Here is a 19,133-nt window from a genome sequence, read left to right as displayed (position 1 = left end):
CGGAGGAGCAGCGGGGCGAGCTCCTCCACCCCTCAGCCAGAGCCGTCAACGTGCGCCAACCCAGGCCCAGCCCGGCGGAGCAAAGCTGTCCAGCCGGAGCCAGGAGGGCTCACATTTACTCCAGAAGCAGCCTTGCAATTAACTTAGTGTAAAAGTAACGACTGATTTGAAAAATGAGGCAGAGGCTGTGTAGGGACAGAAAAGGAGGCTCAGGGACTGTCAGGAACAGCAGCTCGCAGAACCTGAAACACGCACCAAACGTCTGCATCCATGTCCGCTTTCACAGGCCTGGCGCTCAAGGGTCACCCGCCACACCGCCCATGCCAGGTCTGCCCCGTGGAGTCGGGGGGGCCGCCAGACCCCAGCCGACCCCAGAAGGCAAGGGGGGCAGAAGAGAGGCTGCAACTCTAGGGGCACGTGGGGGCCCCAGGCGGGGCCCTGGCAGAGGTCATGCGTCTTGACAACCTAAAGCAGCTTCTGGGTGTCACAGAACCATGGCCAAGAAGAAGACCTAAAATGAGACATCCTTGTTTCCCTGCAGTTTACTCTTTATTGAGCAGTTTCGGACGTGTGTGCACAGTGCAGAGGTGAGGAGGGCATTCCACCCCGAGCCCTGCTCACTGGGCTGCCCCGGACGACACCCAAGGTGGGTCAGAACTGGCTACTTGAGGAGCTTGGCCACATTCAGGCTGGGAACCACGATGTCCTTGAAGATGGGCACGTAGTCTGTGCTCGCCTGGGCCGGGCCCTGCTCCAGCGTCTCGATGATGGTCTGCTTCATGTCCCGGCTGGCGTCCCCACGCATGGCCAGCAGGGCACCGATGTGTTCGTCCCTGGGGAAGGGCCGTCAGGGGTGCACCTGCAGCCTCTCAGCCCAAGCTGACTCTAGTCCCCCACCGAGGGCTCCAGAAAAGGCGTCTCCCCTGTCACACCAGGGGCACTAAAGACTGAGTTTCCATCTTACCCTGGTCTTTCTTTCAGTCTACAACTGCACAGGTTTTTAGCGTTGCTTCTCTGAATGTTTGCTGAATGGATGGCCTAGTTAGGGCGGGAGGACCTGGAAGGCACACAGCCACCAGTTCTCTCCACTAACACGAGCCCAGAGCAATGGCAGAGAGAGAGGGCCGGCTGAGGCAGTGGGGAGCCAGCAAGCCTACAGCCCTTCCCTCCTTACCCCCAACACGGAGGGGCCCTGGCTTCCATCTCTGAATCCACCTCAAGCGCAGCACAAGGTGAGCCTCCCGAAACCACTCTGCTCTGCTGGCTTCCCCCCAGTGCACTAGCCCGGTGACGCTGGCTCCGTCCGACACCAGGAGGTGTGAGAACCTCGGCTCAGCTGCACCATTACTGTGTCCCAGGCCCACTCCACCCACACTGCATCTGCACGCTGGTCCCTGCAGGAGCCCAGACATGCCACACTCACCCCACCAGGCTCACACCTACTGCCTGAGGCTCTCCCTCCTCCCCATGATCTCGGAAAGGGCCCCACCATACCTGATATCTGGGTACTTGCTGACCAGAGTTGAGACCTCCAGGTAGAGCAGAGAAGGGTCCGTGAGCTTGATGACTTCTGCAACGGCGATGATGGTGTCACAGTACCCATCCACATCCTCCCCAGACCCCTGCAAGACAGGGCATGGACATGCTCAGCACAACACATGCCCAAGTCTCTGTCACACCCTCTCCGGCCGAGGCCACCTAGCCGGCAAGCCTGGCACCCACCTCTTTCAGGGAAACACCTCAGGATGCACTCGCGGGAGGACCCAGCAGAGATGGGGTGGGGAGATGGGTGGGAGCACCCTGGCCTGTGACTGGGCCCTGCAGTCAGCCCCGCAGCTCAGGATGTGCCAGGCACCTCTCATGAGCCGCCGTCCCCAGTGCCTGGCCCTCAACCACAGGGTCAGTTTACAGAATAAGAAACCAACAGGTGAGCTGGTTCCTGACGTGACTGATCCTGACTGACTGGCCCAAAAGGTCCTAAGGATGGAAACCGACAGGCGGCGGGACTGCCCTGACTTGGCCAGGGCCTGAGATGGGCAGCGGGCGGGCGGCACTCACAGACGCCAGCTTCCGGAACAGGAAGCGCAGCTGCTCGGCCTCGCGGACCATCCTCTCGGCACCCTCCTTGCGCTCGTCAGCGCTCCGGAATGAGATGCGCTTCTGCATGACGGCCCGGAGGTACTCCACCACCACACGCCGGTGCGCCTCGGCGATCATCCTCTGAGGGGCAAACACACGGTCAGACTTGGGCACTAAGTCAGGCAGAAGCCAACGTGACCAGGCAGCGTGTCCTTCCCGCTTGTCATCGACACACGGTTCAGAGTGAACAAATCAAGCAAAACAAGCACGTCTGTGATTTTATTATGATCGCCGTTTTAGAAAATCCCAGCAGCATTCACTGTATTTCCGTAAAGTAAATGCTGAAAGGAAGGTGGAAATGGTTGTGACTGCAACACAGGCAAACGCACTGGCTGGCCACGAGCCTCACGGGGTGGTGCCCACTGGTCCTGCTTCACGCAGAGATGTGTGTGTCCGTTCCAGAAAGCCAGCAGGATCACGCTCCCAGAAGGACGCCGGCTGGCAGCCTCACCAACGCGTCACCCTCAGACTCACTGCGGGACGGCTTCCCGCCACATGTGAGGAGTGGGCGCTGGCACGGCACCTGCTTTGCAGAGACCCATCCAGGTGCTCACGGGCCGCCCGGAGGGATTCGGGTCTACTCCTCCTCGCTCTGCCGTCCTGTACGCGTCTCTGAGCTTCCTACCCCCAGGACGGAGTGTGGGTTCAGTGGGAGAAGTCGGGACCTGGGCCAGGCCCCCGCTCTGCCCCTCACAGGTGGAAGGGCGCACAGGCCTAATGCGCAGGAAGCACACACTGCACCTCGTGCATGGAAGGCTGACCAGCTGCCAGCCTCTGGATGTGGTAGGACAGGCGCTTCAGGGAAGATGAATCCTGAGCCCACGTGTGGAGGTCAGCTTCAGAGAAGACCACGCTCCTCTGGGGAGCCCACCCTTAGTGGAAGATGGACCTGGGCAGTCACCCCAAACATGGCAGCACAGCTATGAGGATGTGACATGAGGCACTGGAGCCCAGAGCCCAGGAGTCGGGTCTGCGGGGAGGCTGAGAGGTTCTGCTCCCTGCACTGAGTTGGGGCATTCTACGCGAGGCAAGGGGAGACGGCACCCAGCAGCTGCAGGGACCCGTAGCTGAGCCAGGCGAAGGGCCGTGTGTGCCAAGGCAGCCGCCCAGGCTGGGGGCTGGCTGAGCCCACAAGCCCAAGCCCAAGGACGACACACAGAGGCACATCAGACACCAACTACTAAATCCCAGTCCACAGTATCTAAAAATAAAAGGTGGAACCAAAAGTTGTACAAGCAACAGGAAGTTCAAAACTGACCAGAGCTGGCCCCACCGACCTCTAAACCACCAAAGGTTCCCTGACAGTTGTACAGGGACCACCGGGGGATGGGCTGGAGGAATCTCCTTTAAGATTACGAGTCAAAGTCAGACAAAGCCAGGGCTGCAGGACGAAGAGCACACACGGGCATGTAAGAACCAGAGGATGAAACCACTGTCCACGGGGGAACTGAAGGGGTCTGGAGACACGTCCTGGGGCAGCGAGAAAGTTTCACAAAGTTCTCCATATACCAATACCACTCACTTCCATAAACCAGCATCACACAGAAAGCCTGACTTTAAAGCAAAGACAGCAGAATTACACATGGCTCTGAGAACACCCCCAACACCCCAGGAAAAGCCATCTAAGCATGGGCCGGGAACAGGACCTTGGGAGACAGGCAGCCAAGGCGGCTTCCACACATGGTCCCCGGGTGTCCCCTGTGCCTGGTAGGAGCTCCCAGGCCTCTGCCGGGTGGAGAAAGGCCGGCAGCCTCGTTGTAGGCTGAGCAGGGTCATGGAGAGGCCTCTGATCCGAGCCACGGCCGCTGCCCCCACCCTCCTTTGGAGGGTCCTTACCACCCACAGGATCCTGGGGCTGCAGCCAGGTCAGTGTGGGCTTTAGTGGGGTGTCGGGGGCAGCGAGGTTATTAGATGCCCTGTCACCTCCACCTCTCTCTCATCTTCAGGCACGGACCTCTCTGACCTGCCTTGGGTTAATAAAACCACCCATGAACTTCAAAGAACTAGTGACACTGAACTCTACACAAGATGCCAGCTGGACTCCACACGACTGTGCCCACATTCTTACCTTTTTATAAGGCTTTTTAATTTTGGCAAAATCATTGAAATAGTCTTCCACGGTGACACAGATGATGTCCACGGCGTTCGAGCCTAACAGCCACTTCTTCGTCATCAGCTCACTGAGATGTTGCTGAAAGCACAGACCACAGAAAACACCCCTGGACACTGTCCCCACGTGACTGAGTCATCGGGAGGGTGGCACACAGGGCCCACCTTCCTGCATCTGCCTGACGTTCCTTCCGACTGTGACAGCAATACTCCTGTAACACTCTGCAAATACACACTTTAACTACATGAGATTTACGCTACACTCAGTGTAGGTATTGGTGCATACACATTTTATCTTAACTGACTACATCCATTTATTATGTGGATTCTCTGTTACTGACCAACTCTGACAGACAGTTAAAATTTCTCACATTCTGCAATTACAAAAAATGCTGCAGTGAATCTACCTTTAGGTGAAATTCCTAAAAGTGGAACTGCTCAGTCAGAAAGTATGCAGCTAAAACCTCGATAATGGTTTCCAAACTGTCTCCAAACACTGTACCGATTCACAGTTCTATAGCGAATACGAGTCTCTCTTCTCGTGCCCTCAACCCCACGTGGTAGCAATGTTCCTAATCCCTGCTGTCTTGCTAAGCAACAGGAATATTCAGTTTGATCTGCATTTCTCTGAAGAGGACACGTAAGACTGTTTTGTTTCATTTTAGGACGTTTATAATCTTTGTGAAATAGTTCTCTGTGTCTTTTGTCTATTTCCCTTTCATTTTGTCTTTTCTAATACTGTGAAGTAATTTTAAATGCATACATGTCATCTGTTTTCTAAACCACTTTCGAGAAAATTACAGACATGACAGAATTATCCCACCAGTCACCCCAAGAGTTCCTACCCAGCAGGACCCAAGATGATCATGGTTCTATTTTTAAAGTATATTCTGGTTTCCACCAATTCTAGACAATGCCGAGCCATTCCTGTATTTCTGAAGTACACTTACTTGTTCATCGTGTGTTGTGCCTTTGACATGATCTGAGCGCACTTGGTCAGACAGTGTTCTGCACCTTGGCTCAAAACCCAGCCCAGCCTTGTGAAGTGTGTGCGGCCGGCACGTGCTCCCAGTATGGCTCTTCTATCGAGGATTTGCTAATGAGCACAATCAGCCTTGTTTCTACTTGGCATTCCACCGAGTAGCTCGGTCTCTGAGTTTTACCAGATGTCTCTACCCAATTACCCGCCAGCGGGCCCCCAATGCGGGCCTGCGTCACACGCAGCACCCACGGCCCAGAGAAGCACAGGCTTGACCCCCGCCGCAGACAAATGTGCACGCGGCTCAGGCCGCCTGTGGTGGGAGGAGAAAGCGCCCACCTCCAGGTCCAGGAAGACCTCCTCCAGCAGGCTGCCACAGCCCTCCTTGGCGATGGCGTCCAGAAGCCCGTCCATGCTCGGCTGGCTCAGGGACACACTTGCTTCCCCCTCACTTTTCAGATACTTCCTCTTCAAACTGACTACGGATTCTCTGCAAGGAAGCAGTGAGGGCTGGGTGAGGGGACCTCGATCCGGCCCTGCCCCCACCCTGGCGCGCCCCCAGGCCCCTCACTTGAAGGTCTGGCAGTTGTTAATGACAGCGATCATGTACTGAACGTAGCAGTGCGGGTGCTGCCGGTTCCTCAGGTGCTCCTCCTTGTACACCTGCGCCTCCTCCCGGTACCTGGGGACACACACAGCCCGCGTCAGAGCACAGAAGAACCCCGAGGGTCTGCGGCACCACGCAGACATTACGCCTGACAGATGAATTCTGCATCACTAATGTCTGACCAGATGAGTCTTTAAAAACAAAACATTTGTAGGGCGGAGGCAAACTACACTAACAGAAGAACAGAGAAGTTAATCATCTTACATGGATTAAAATTTAATTTCACATCAGGCTTTGAAATGTGGCTCATATTTTGATTATAGAAACATTCTGAAATACATGCAAGTAACTTGGAAAGTTTTATTTTGTCTGACATATAACTCATCTAGAAACACATACAACAGTGTTGGGAACACTACCAAGTGTCAGACAAATGTCCTTTTCTGAAACTTTCCCTGAAGAAATCAAATTAAAAATAACTTAGATTCTTTAAGGAGTCAAGAATACAAACCACTGAGATACCCACATATTTCGTTTTGAACTTACGATGGGGATTCTCAAATGCGTGGGGTAGAAGAACAGTAAAACAGTAGATCTTAAGAAAAGAGCAAACTGAAAATGGGCAACTGAAGGGACATGATAAAGCATTTTTCCACCTTTCTGTCCGAAGTGGGGCTCAGGTAATCAAACAACTAAGGCTGATGAGGAAAACTTCCCCTTTGTGGAAAAATCCCACCTCATTCTTCCAACAAGGTGTCTAACTCAGGCCACGACCATTACGGACGGACAGGCTTGGGGGTTCAGGCCCTGACCCCCTGGATGGCCAGCCAACAGGGTTCTAGGTGAGGGGCCTGCTGTCAGCACTGAGCCACCAGAGCAGGACGAGGGACAAGGGACTTGCGTCCCCTGACAGACATAATGTGAGGCCCTTGCAAAGCAGTGAGTAAGCACAGAGGAGCCCCACAGCCTTCAGAGCCAACCTGTGGTTGGGGGCAAACAGCCCCTCGAGGGCCAGGCCAGGAGATGCTGTGCAGGATGACCTGTGCGTCCCCACAAACCAGGGGCCTGGGGGGCTGCTGTACTGTGCCCCACGAGGCAGAGCCTCTGCCAGCCTGGTCCGAGCACACAGCTATAAGCAGACAGGCTCGAGATCAGCAGGAAAACCCAACACAAACTTGGCTGGGTCCCCCGGATGGATGGGCCTCCAGCCGGATGGGCCCCCAGAAGGCTTGTGCACGTTTCACACGGGCCAGTGGCACAGTAGTTAGGGTAGCAGATGAAAGGCCACAAAGTCTGGGATTTGCTCTAAAGGACAGCCAACCCTGGAACAGCATGGGTGTGAACTGCGCGGGTCCGCTCACACACAGCCGGTTCCCAAGACAGCACCGCGCCACCTGAGGCGGGTGGAGTGTGGGTGCAGAACCCCGATGGCAGGGCTGCAGGGCCGTGAGCGTGCATTCCCGCTGCCCCAGGTGGTCAGCGTCCCACCCATCATTCAAGTCACCTGTACTTCCGCAGAGTGAGGGGAGGGAAACCAGGAGAGGCGAGGTGGCTTCAAAGGGAATGGCTTTTGAACCAAGATGATGGGGTAAGTTCTTTACGCCTTTCTTTCTAAGCTTGTGTACACTGGAAAACCTTCCTTGGGAACAATTCCGAGGGAGGAGGTGTTGCCGTGGAGGGCGGGCTCTGCTGGTGGTGGAACCAGGACACGGGGACGCTGCCTGAAGGGGGCTCTGACGCCGCACTGCGGCAGCGCCCCCCCACGCCAAAAGCATGTCTGGGACCTCAGGGGATGTGGAATCAGTTCAAAGGGAAGATAGTAGGAAAAGGCTCAAATTCTACGTAACAAAGGAGGTATCTATAGGGAATCCAGGGTTGAATTCTTTGATACAAATTTTTGCTTTTCATTAAAACACACACACACACACACACACACTCTAAATGAGCACACTGGCAAGAATACATACCTACTTAAGAAAGAGTTCATTTGCTGAAGACACAAAACTAGTACCTTCGTTTTCAAATCTTCACTTATCTGAGAAGCGACTTGAAGGTTCTGTTCAAACATCTAAAAGTTGGAGAACTTATGAATTCTGATACAAACTCACAAGAGTGCAAGTTTCCCATTATGTAAGCCCCCATCTGCTGCCTGGTAGTTAAGATTATCCAAATTCAGAGAAAAAAACGAAACCACTTGAAAAACAATAAAGCTAGTTAAACAAACAAAACTTTCCCACTGGGTAAAACCTAGTGAATCATTTCCTCATCACTTGCAAACGGCTAGCCTACAAAGGGGGCAGTGTGCGTTCTCACCAGGAGACGAGGGGCCTGGGGATCGGGGTGGCTGGGGTGGCTGGGGTCACGTGGGAACCAGGGGCCGGGCAGTCATTTGTGACGTGGGTTTCCTAAGAACTAGGACTCACAGGAGCTGAGGGGAGCCAGATGTGGTAAGATGGAGAAGGGCCAGAGGGCAGAGCTCACCCCAGAATGAGGGGAAGGGGGAGCCCGGTGTGCCGCTGACTAGCAGGATCACCCAGAGCCCAGCGGGCAGCCAAGCCGTGTCAGCAGAAGGAGACCATCCCAAGTCGACTCAGCCCACCCACCACCAGCTACTGTTATCAGAGGAAGGTGGGCGGCCAGGAGGGGAAGGAAAGCAGGGGACACCAGCAGGTGCCGGGCACCGAGAAGCAGGCCAGCTGCGAAAACACACTCATAATGATGGCTGAAATCTAGAGGACTCGTCCCTAGATGCGTCAGATTACTCACTTAGGTAGCATTTACGAAGACAAATCCTGGGCATTTACATCGAGAAACAAACAAGCAAACTCAAACCTGAGCACCACACACACATAACATATAGTTAGGTTCTGGTTTAAGACCAAATACATCAGAAAAACAGCAACAGCGACCATGGGACTGCGGAGCGCTGGCAAGCCCGGCCCCCGGGTCCTCAAATCCGGAGAGCGGCAGGCTCTCGCCGTCTCTGCACAAGCAGGCTTGTGTGTTGTGAGCCCGCAAACCCAGGCCGCGCAGGACTGGCCAAGGCCGGGCGCACCTGGAAGACGATGGCGGGGAGTGTGGTCTGGTAGTAGCCGTCCTGGTCAGCTTCGGGTTCAGTCTCCTTCACCCAGTCCTTCCGGTCTGTTTCCAGGGCCTTCCGCAGCCAGGCAATGATGTTCGACTGGGCCAGGAAGGGAGAAGACAACAGGCCTCGGAGTCAGTAGGCCGCTCTTCAGTGGAGCAGCTGCAGAGGGAAGCTCTGTCCCCAAGCAAGGGGACACCAGTTGGGACCACCCCTCGAGCCACCTCCACTGGGCGGTGTCCCCCAGCCTCTGTCGACTTAACCCTTTGGACGACGGTCATGCTGGAGGCAGGCCCATCCCTGGAGACCAGACCCACCACTGTCACCTCAGGAGCACAGGGCTGCCCTGCTTCCCAGCACTGCATCAGAGCCCCGGTCAGCACTGGCTGGTGTCAGGCTCACCATGTCCCAGGAGCAGACCCCAACCATGGCATCTTACTCTGGAGCCACCTGGAGGTCACCGGGCGGCATTCCATCCCTTGCCTACCCTCCTCCCACTCCCAGGCTCAGCACTGAGACCGGCAGACTCATCCTCCAGCCAGAGGAGGTTCCCACTTGCAGGATGGACGCCCCAGACAGCTTCTAAATCCAGGGCCAGAGAAGGGCCACTCTCCTCTCCTCACCTCACTGGCAAACACACATCTCCGCACCCACTTTCCAGAAACAGCCCTCACGTGCTTGGGAAGTCAATGCCAAGACAGGGTCCGGCGCCTGCCCTTGCCCCCTGGCTGTCTGTGCACCAGACACCGCCTGCCTGGGACGCTCGCCTCCCACTCACAGTCAGCGTCGACATGTACGTGTCCAGCAGCGCAGAGACCACGTTCGGAGAAAGCAAAGGCTCCAGGTTGCTGGCGTCCACCTCCGGGACCAGCTCCGCGTTGCCCATCATCTCCGCACTATGGGGAAGACCAGGGGTGAGACAGACCTGCTGCAGGCCAACAGCGCGCTCTGCTGCCACTTCAGACGTGCACATGCCCAGCCACCCCCGAGGCGGTGGGAGGGGAGGCAGGCCTGGCGGCCAGGGGTGAGGCGTCTGCTCCCCCAGGGGCGCCTCCAGGGAGACGGGGGCCTGGCAGACGGGAGGGGCTGACAGGACAGCAGCGAACAACAGACAAGCACTAAGGTTGGCACTGCTGATCCCTGCAAGGTGACAAGGACCCAAGGACCGGAGCAGAGAGCATGTGATGTTTGTGCCGACACACGAGGCAGCAAGGAAGAGCATCTCGTGCCTAGGGAGATGGGGATGTGGACCGAGCCTCAGAAAAACACTTTTATAAAAAACATATAATACCTAGGGGTGTGGCTGGGTTCCTGTAAGTCCAAGGTCCGACTGCTCAGAAAACTCATGCCTTATCCACAAGAAAGTACTAACAGCTAGTCCACCACCCATAAGAAATCTAAGGTCCTCCTGAGTGAGAAAATTCTGCATGAACGTCTGCAAATGCTAAAAAACTATTGACCATCTAGATTATTTTTGCCCAAGAACTGTAATTCAGCCTGAAAATGTGTCTAGCATGAAAGCAGTTCAACTTTCCTTGTGAGGAAGTCCCACGTGACAGAACGTGGTGACCCACACGAAGCTGTCAAAGTTTCCAAGGACAGACCAGCACCTAGGACGTGCCGCGTGAACCGCGCGGGCGCACAGCACTCACCCAGCGGCTGGGCCAGAGCACAGGCACGCCCGGAGCCCGGAATCCAACCTGCTCCCCAGCCCTAGCCGCACGCCCTCGGGGGTGGTCCTCCCTGTGCCTCAAATCCCTCAAGTCCACGGGACGGTGGCTGTGCCCCTCAGGGGTGGCCCACCGGGACCCGCGTGCAGGAACCCCAGATCACGGGGGGCAGCGCAGGAGGCAATGAGGCCCGGGCCCCACACGGTAAAGCCGCACCACCACGGTGGTCACGGTTCCTTTCTTTACAATGTTCTGTGGAAAATGCACATATCCTTTATTATAAATAGTTACCTAAAAACAAAACACGAACAGAAATATCCCAAAAGCTACTGCTAGAATGAGAGGCTTACTTAAGTTCTAACTAGCAACAAGACAGGCTGGGATACTGTGTCCTCCTCTCTGCAGGCCCCTCCTCAAGCACCGCCACCACTGGGAGGGCCTTTCAGACCCTCCCTCAAGCTGAGACGTGCACAAAGTGGCTCACGCCCCTTTTACGACAAAACCTTAAGGCTGAAATGCAGAAAAGACACTGGTCTTCCCAGCACAGCGGCGGGAAAAAAGCAAACGCAGGGCTGTCAGAGCCAGGAGAAGCGAGCTGGTGTCTCCTCAGAGCCAGCTGACTCTGCAGGTCATGGGGCGTCACGGGACCAGTGGGTGACCCCCCCACCCCTCGCTCAGGTGCTACCACAGGAGGAAGCGGGTCAGCGCGGTGAGTACCCGGCGTCAGCACAGCTGAAGTCCAGGGCCTAGGCACCACCGACACCAAAGCGCGAGCCCGCAGGGCAGGGCCCGGCCTGGGGAGCAGACAGGCCAGGAGAGAGACCCATCAGCCAGCAGACGCCTTGAGCGAGATGACCCGGCACGTCTCACAGCTGGACGAGACAAGAAGCACATGGTGCGAGGGCGCAGTTACCTCGTGTAGGTGTTCAAGACCCATGTCAACAGGCTCACGATCTCGTTGGCTTCCAGGTCTTCTGACGCAAGCTCCTGCATGCGTGTGCTCAGGGCCTGGCGGTACATGCGCAGGAGGTTGCTGAACATCTCGTAATGGGGAGGGAAGCACTGGGCCATCAGGTTCTTGGCGACAATGAGGTCGTCCAGGACGTACTTCCGTATGATCTCCAGGTGGCGAACAAGCCACATCCTGTCGGACTCCCTGGTGCCCGCCTGCGTGCCCTCAATCCTCGTGGTCACAGTTCTGTCCAGGACGGTGAACATCTTCTCCTTCCAGTTCTTGGGCCGCCCTGGAGGCACAAAGCCAGTCTGCTTCTTCCGGTCAAGTATGCGCCTGTCGATTTTCTCTTCCCTTTCGATGATTCTGACGACTGAGACCAGCAGGGTGGGGTCCCGGCGAACAGTGCCCAGGCACCTCTGCAGCACCATCCACAGCTGCTTGGCCAGCTCGTCCGAGAGCGCCTGCGTGCTCCCGAAGTAGCTGTGGATGAGGCTCATGTCGCGCGTGTTCCCGCTGTCCATGCGGTACTGCTCGTGCAGCAGCCCGTCCCGGGAGCACTCCAGGTCCATCAGCTTCCGGTGGGCCTGCAGGAGTGCCCCTTGCTCTATGAGGTCCCGCGTCTCCCTCACGATCTCAGGCACTAGGGTAGAGACACAACAGCACTGAGAAAGCCCAGACAAGGGACCATGCAGGTTCTGGGCAGACGGCGGGGACGGGAGCCCCGGGAGTCTGCCCTCACCTGCACGACCCCTGCACAGACAGAATCTAAGTAACTCGGAACTCCGGAGTCTACTGGGCCCTTGAGGCTTCCAGGGGAGGCCTGGACAGTGAATTGTGGGCGATCTGGGTGTATTTCAGCTCTTAGCACAGTAGCAGTTACCCACCCCCCATCCCTCATCCCCACCACCCCTGCCACGTGTTCCCGGAGCAGCTTGCAGACAGCTTAAGGGGGCCAAGGTTGGCAATAAGGGGGCCAAGGTTGGCAAGAAGGATGCTGTCCTCCAAACGCTGGGGATCTGTGCTCCGGCTGCTGACCGCTGCTCTGGTGACAGAGGTGCTGACACAGAGGCGGGGCCACTGCTGCGCACCCACCTCTGGCTGAAGTGGCTTCCAGGGGGTTTAAAGGGCTGCTGCCATTTTTCCCCTTCGTTTTTCTCTTTTTCCCTTTTGGAAACCAGATGTTAAAGACCAAGACATTCAAAAGCAGCCTCATCTACAGGGGAGCTCAGAAAGTGACTGCAAATGACCAGCAAAGGCACAGCTTCAGAAAAGACCTAAGAAAACCTTGAGTTTACATCTCAGCCTGTTCCTCAACAGAGACAGCCTACAACAATCAAAAACAAAAACAAAAAATCAAAAGCCAGCATACCCTGGGAAAGAGGAAAATCTGATTCCCAGAGTCACCACGATACTGGACCCAAACATCTGGTGTTTAACAACAAGAGCGTCACAAGGCGCACGAGACGGAAGGAAGCACAGAGATTCAAAGGGCAAATAAACCCACAGAAACCATCCCTGAGAAAGACTAGACCGTGGACTAAACAAGATCTCTGAACAACTCAAAGATGCTCAAAGAACAAAAGGAAAATGTGGAGGAAGTCAAGAAAAGGATACATGAACAAAATGGAAATACCCATGAGAAGACAAGAAATCTTAAAAGAAACCGAAAACTTCTGGTGGTAAAAAAGTACAACTCAAGTGAAAATCTTACTTTAGGGATTCAAAGGCAGATTTGAACAAGCAGAAGAAAAAAATCAGCAAACTTGAAGACAGGACAAGAGAAATGACCAAGTATGAAGAACAGAAAGAAAAAAGGACTGAAAAAGAGTGGACGGAGCCTGAGGGACCCAGGGGACACCATCTGGCAGACCCAGTGCAGCCCCAGAAAAGGAAGAAAGGGGCAGAGCAAGCTCAGGCACACCTCGCTTCATTCAGCCTCACTTAGCACACATTACAGGTGCTGTGCAGTTTCACAAACTGCAGGAAGTGCTGCCGGCCAACAGGAATGACAGGAGGAGAGAAGTGGGCCAAGAAGGCTGTGAGACGTCACAAAGGAGACTCTGGCAGGGAGACGGTCCCAGTCCAGGCAGCTAACAGTCACCGAGAGGAGCTGCCCCCGAGCACCCACCGCGGAGTCAGCAGTGGTGTCACTCCTGAGGGACTTGAGAAGGGCCCCGGAACACAGCCACAGGAAGACGGGCAAGCACAGGGGACTGGGGCCATGCACTCAACGATGCTGCTGGCAGACACAGGCGTAGGGTCCAGAGGAACGGGGTGGAACAGAACGCAGACTACCACAGTGTGACGGGGCAGCAGCAAGGCCACTGTGCAGTGGTAAGTGGAGGGGAACACTCAGGGTCAAGCAGAGCTGGGGGAAGTGCAGACATGTCTGGGGAAGGCCAGAGAGAACCTGCCGAGACCAGACAAGAGATAAGGGAAGGCAAGGGTTAGACCATCCCAGGGCTTCTTGCTGGGATGCTGGTGACCCTGGCAGAGGCCAGGGAACAAGGGGAGGGACAGACCCTGGGGGTGGAGCCTGAGGGGGCCATGCTGAACACAACCAGGAGCCCCAGAAGGGAATTCCTGCCAACACTGATCCCAAACAGGCCACGGACACTCCTCCTCCTGCTGATTCTCAAAGGTCGCTCCCCCGCCCTCCTGCCCCTAGGCCCTCCCCTCAGCCAGGCCGGAGGACCCCGCCAGGCCTGCTCCAATAATGACAGAGACTCCAGGGCACGCCCCACCCCGTGTCCCCTCTCTCTCCTGCCTCTGTCCCGTGCACACCCTCCCTCTGCCCGGACACGGCGCTGCTTCTCTCACAGACTGCGAGCTCTTCCCAGATGTGTGCTGCACCTCTATTCCCCTGCACCAGCAGGGCCCGGGGGAGCCGCCCTGCAGCTGAGGAAGGCCGCTTACACGGCGCCTGTCCGTTACCCATGGCGGTGCCTCTGTCCTAACAAACCAGAACCACGAGCCGCCTTCTGGTCTTTACCTACTCAACTGACCATCCACCCCCGTTCAAAACAAGAACCTGACTGTGCAGGCAAAAATCACACCTCTCACCCACTCCGAGCAGGTCCACAAACACACCGCCCCCGTATCTCCCACAGAGCAAGTAAACATGTGAGCCGTGGGGAGCACAGTGGCCCCGCCCAGTCCACTACCTGAGAAGATGTTCTTGAGGTTCTCCACGGCCGCAGCGAGCTGGCTGTGCCGCACGACGGCGTCCTTCACGTCCTTGAGGCTCTCGATGGTGTTGATGCTCTGCCTCCAGTCCTGGCTGACGTCGGCCAGGGACCGCTGGATGTCCTTGACATCGCTCAGCGCGCTGTGGAGCTGGCTCAGGCCTGTGCGCACCCCGTCCAGCTGCGACTGGATTGCAGCCTAGGGAAGACAAGGGCGGGGCGGGGGTAAGCGGAACTGGGACAGCCATGGACAAATGCAGGGAAGAGACGCTTCAGTTCAGGGAACAGTCAATGCCCAGAGCAGAGAGTAAAGTCCAATAAGGATCTGAGTCACAAGGAACTTTTTCTTTTTTCATTGCTGTCTTAGCACAGAACTAGGCTTTCACAGCTTTGCTGGGAAAATCTCACAGTTCCTCATCTAGCCTTCAGCCTGAAAATGTGGGACACCACCGTAGGGACACCCCAGGTGGTGGCTGCCCCTGAAATGGCATCCTTAGGACTCTAAATATGATCTCCCGGGCGACCCTCGGTTTCCTAACAGGTCTTGTCTAGAGGGAGAAACTGTCAGGATTTGCTCATCAACCTGAGGGGAGAGGGGTGTCCAGCCATTCAGCCAGAACCAGGCTCAGCCCCAAGATGGCCGGCCCCACTGCACAGAACTGGTACGTGTGAGACTCAGACTCACACTGAGGGCCCAGGAAATGCCACCCGGGGAGCTGCACAGTCAGAAGGGAGAGGGAGTCAGAAGGGAGAGGGCAAGAAGGAGCAGCAGCAAGTGGACAGAACAGGCAAGGAAAGACCAGGCAGCACAATCAAAGCCAAGAACACCTTTCACCCAGGAGCGTTAATTTGTGTTTAAAAGTAATTAACAACAGACCACACAAGGTTTCTAAGTCACTACTGATGACTGTTAGTTAACCCCACAAGATTCTAAAACAGATTAAATTTCTGAATAAAAATATAACAAGTCCAAACTGTTTTTTAAATTGATATGAAATTGTTTCAAATTAGTCGAACAGGTCTTTGATTGCTTCGCTGGCACAAATGAAGGATCCTCCTCCTGTCTCATCACACCTGCCATTACCTGGATGCTAATGATGTGATGTTTTCAGAGAAGTGACCTCATCGCCATATCCGTGTGAGAATTAACTTCCTCAAAGGAATCTCTTAAATCCTCAAGACTGTTGTGTTGCCAGTCCACTATAGCAGACTACTATGTTAACGTTTTAATAACTATATCAGATGTGCATTATTTTAATAAAACCTCATCTCTCCAAATGAATTGTTGAAAGCCAATCGAAATCATAAAAGACTGGTTTTCTTTCTTGCCTCACTCTCACACACTCTAATAAATGTGAATAGCTCTCCTCCTTCCTACCCCGGAGCCCGCAGAGCGCCTGGCACAGTCAGCCTACTGCTGCGTGTGCTGAATGATCTAAACAAAATGCCCTCTGGAGACCGTTGGTAGAAGAGCTTTTAATAAATATGAAAAGCTGTTATTATTCTAGTGCTTTTCAAAAAGTGAAATGCATACTTCCATGCTTAAAAAGGTTCCTTCAGTGCTCTCAATACTCCCATCGCCTTCCCTGTAAATCTACTGATTGGCAGTACATTGTTGGAAGGAAAGTGCTAAGTAAAGGTAGTGTTCAAGCCTGTCTCTTTTCGTATCTTCACAATGATGCTGTTAAGCAGGAACCTGAAGGGCGAGATAAAAGGCCCTGTCCCTCCTGGGAGTGAAGCAGGTGCCCGTGGCCACTCTGGTCTTATACCTTCAGTCTGGCCTCCACAGAGGCCTTCTTCCGGGCCTCTCTTCTGCGATACTGCTCCACTTTGTCCAGCTGGTCTGGGCGCTGAAGCATCCCAGCAACCCTCTGGACCGCTGTTGCAACAGCCTCCCGGTCCGTCTCCTTCATGGTTGCAAAGCAGGCAGAATCCCTGCACCTCTCATACTAGAGGTGCCCTGTGTGCCAACTAGGCAGGGAACAGGAGGGGAAGATGCATGAGGAAGGTAGAAATGTTAAGTACAAAACTCACCCCCTCCACCAACAATCAGCTGTTCATCGTGGAGCTACAGGGAGAGCATTTGGGATCATTAATCCAATAAACCTGAAAGAAAGCTTAACTCGGATTATGAGCTCCTTGGTGAGAAATACAAACGTTCAAATTCAGTTTTACCTTTATCTGGACAAAGGGTAACTATAGGTATTAACATAAGGAGGACGTCTCTATGTGGACCCCAGACCCCTCATCATATAATATATCAGTATCCAAGGCACTTCTCTCCCCCAGATGGGTCCACTTTCTCATTTCCAGAGCCTTCACTTAATATGCTGGCGGGGCGGCTCTGCCAGGGAGCCTCAGTGAGGACACAGGAGCACGGAGACAGCTCACACCTCACCACGCCCAGCTTCAGTTCCAGCACCGTCACTGTCTGCATTACCCCAAATTCCATTTCCTATTGTAAACACAGGTGAGAGGGCAAAAGGCACTCTGCTCAGGTACAGCATACAGCGCACAGGTGCTCGGATACCGAGCCAGCCTGCCTTCATGCCAGCTCCGCCGACACCCCCACCAGGGCGACAGGGGAGCGGTGAGCGCCCGGCAGAGGAGGGCTGACTTCAGCCGTCAGACGTCCCCTTCCACGCATGCTTCCTGCGCAGAGCTTCTCGGAGACGTTTCTCACTCCCCATTCCCACACGTGTCGGAGACCCCGAGGGTCCCGAGAAAGAGGGCCCCCATCCGTACACGAGTGCCCTTCTGCGCTCACGGGGCTGGTGCGGCCGCCGTCTGCCCTCGCTCCCTTCTCTGATCACGGCCGCCGGCGCGCAGGGCGGGACACACGGCCGTCAGAGGCGGCGCCCGGACGGCCCCCTGCGGCCGCGCGCCCCCTCGCCCGTCGCCGCGCAGGCAGCTCTGCACCTGCTCCTTCCCTCCGTCCCTCGGCGCGTCGTCAGCCTCCCCTTGGAGCCCCACAGCCGCCCGCGCCGCCTCCGGGCCGCGCCCGCACCCGCTGGAGCCCGGGGAAGGGACAGCCGGCGGGGACAGCGACCCCCACCGAGCACCGCCCACCCGCCCGCCGGACCGCGGCAAGCCCCTCACCCTGCGCGCTGCCGCCGCCGCCCGGAAATTCGCGGCCGAGGGCACTTCCGCTTCCGGCCTCGCGACCGGAAGGGCGGGGCCTGGGCTGCTGGCACCGGCACCTGCGGGTCCCCGCTGAGCGTAGGCGAGATCGCGGGCCCGGGGGGCCCGGGAGCGGGGAGCCCGGGGCTGACGCGGGGGGGCTGGAGCCCGAGGAGAGCAGAGCCGGGCGGCGGCGCGGTGAGGGGCAGGGGCGCGAGCGCGCACAGCGGACACACAAACACACGTGGACACGCAGACACACACACCACGTGAACATACACAGACCCCGTACACACACACCCCCACGCCACACACCTGGGAGAGCGTGCGGGTGAGCACACGCGTGCAGACAGGGCAGGGCGGGGAGGTGGAGGTGTGGGAGCCCCCATTGCTGTCTCCGCGCACACCACAGCCTGCCAGTCAGCTGAGCGGCGGTCACCTTCCAAGGCCCAGCTCCTTACTAATCCCTCTGCGTGGTGATCCCAGTATTATCTCATCTGTCCCTAGTAATTTATGAAAATAGTACCAAACTGAGCAATGAAGGATGTGAACAAAAAGGTAAAATTATGTTTGAAATTATAACTGTAGAACATTTGGAAGCATCCTCAGTTCAAGAGTGGGCCAGGGAAAACAAAGATCCCCCAAAAGCAATTTATCCCAGGTACTGGGATCCTTGGGTCAGGAAAGGCCCCCCAAGAACTCCTAGCTGGGGGCCTGCACTTCACTTGGGTTTAGTGCCTCCTCAGCCTGGAAGCTCTCACTGAAACCCCTCAGCAGAAGCAAGTCAGGAGCATTTCTAGAAAGGGCCCCCCCAGCCTCGGTGGGAGTAAAGAGAGGAGGGAGGTGGTGTGTTTCTACAGCGTCCTGAGATCCTGTCTATTCTGGGAGAACAGGAATATTGATTAGCCCTGGCTTCAACTTCATTAGATCTGCAGAGAAAAATGCAAGCATCCCATAGGGACAGTAGGAAAAGAAACGCCCAAGGATCATATGTAACTACAAAATAAGAGCTAGAAATATGTTCAAATATACCAATTTTCAGAACACAAGTAAATGGATTTTAAGACAATCAGTTATTTATGAGAAAAACATCCTAATCATAAATGGACAGAATGATTAGATGTGGAAGGGGTTTGCACACTGGCTAGTCCAGGCTCAAAAAAGCTGGTGTGGCAATATTCATACTGGAAAAAATGGGCTTTAAGTCAGAGGAGCTGTCAGTTATTTTAAGATGCAAAACACATAAACCATAAAGAAAAAGATAGTTTGCTGTGCTAAAATTTTAAA

The 19,133-nt window shown here is 55.5% G+C and overlaps 1 protein-coding gene across 2 annotated transcripts; it reads right to left on the bottom strand.

The window, feature by feature from the left end:
* Positions 1-527: 527 nt before the first annotated feature.
* EXOC3 (exocyst complex component 3) lies at positions 528-17,886 on the bottom strand. 2 transcript variants are annotated; one of them, XM_032469167.1, is made up of 13 exons: positions 17,826-17,886; positions 16,496-16,697; positions 14,706-14,925; positions 11,500-12,181; positions 9,695-9,812; positions 8,890-9,015; positions 7,802-7,902; positions 5,799-5,909; positions 5,567-5,717; positions 4,208-4,330; positions 2,059-2,220; positions 1,495-1,622; positions 528-833 (listed from the first exon to the last, which is right to left on the bottom strand). In XM_032469167.1, exons 2-13 carry the CDS (start codon positions 16,637-16,639, stop codon positions 662-664), a joined length of 2,238 nt encoding a protein of 745 aa, XP_032325058.1. In that variant the 5' UTR covers positions 16,640-16,697; positions 17,826-17,886; the 3' UTR covers positions 528-661. The 2 variants fall into 2 exon arrangements, with proteins under 2 accessions (XP_032325058.1, XP_032325065.1); XM_032469174.1 differs by lacking the exon at positions 17,826-17,886 and adding an exon at positions 17,646-17,781.
* Positions 17,887-19,133: the final 1,247 nt, after the last annotated feature.

This window comes from Camelus ferus, chromosome 3 (assembly GCF_009834535.1).
Source record: "Camelus ferus isolate YT-003-E chromosome 3, BCGSAC_Cfer_1.0, whole genome shotgun sequence".
Taxonomy (NCBI): Eukaryota; Metazoa; Chordata; class Mammalia; order Artiodactyla; family Camelidae; genus Camelus; species Camelus ferus.
This window is presented reverse-complemented; position numbering and strand designations above follow the sequence as displayed.

Bases quoted from the DNA above. Each gene is read 5' to 3' on its own strand.
- EXOC3 (XM_032469167.1), bottom strand. From the start codon at position 16,639: ATGAAGGAGACGGACCGGGAGGCTGTTGCAACAGCGGTCCAGAGGGTT. The intron at 7,903-8,889 runs GTGCGCCCGGCC...TCCAACTTTTAG, and splicing joins TCCCCGCCATCGTCTTCCAG to ATGTTTGAACAGAACCTTCA. The intron at 5,718-5,798 runs GTGAGGGGCCTG...GCTTCCTTGCAG, and splicing joins AACAACTGCCAGACCTTCAA to AGAATCCGTAGTCAGTTTGA.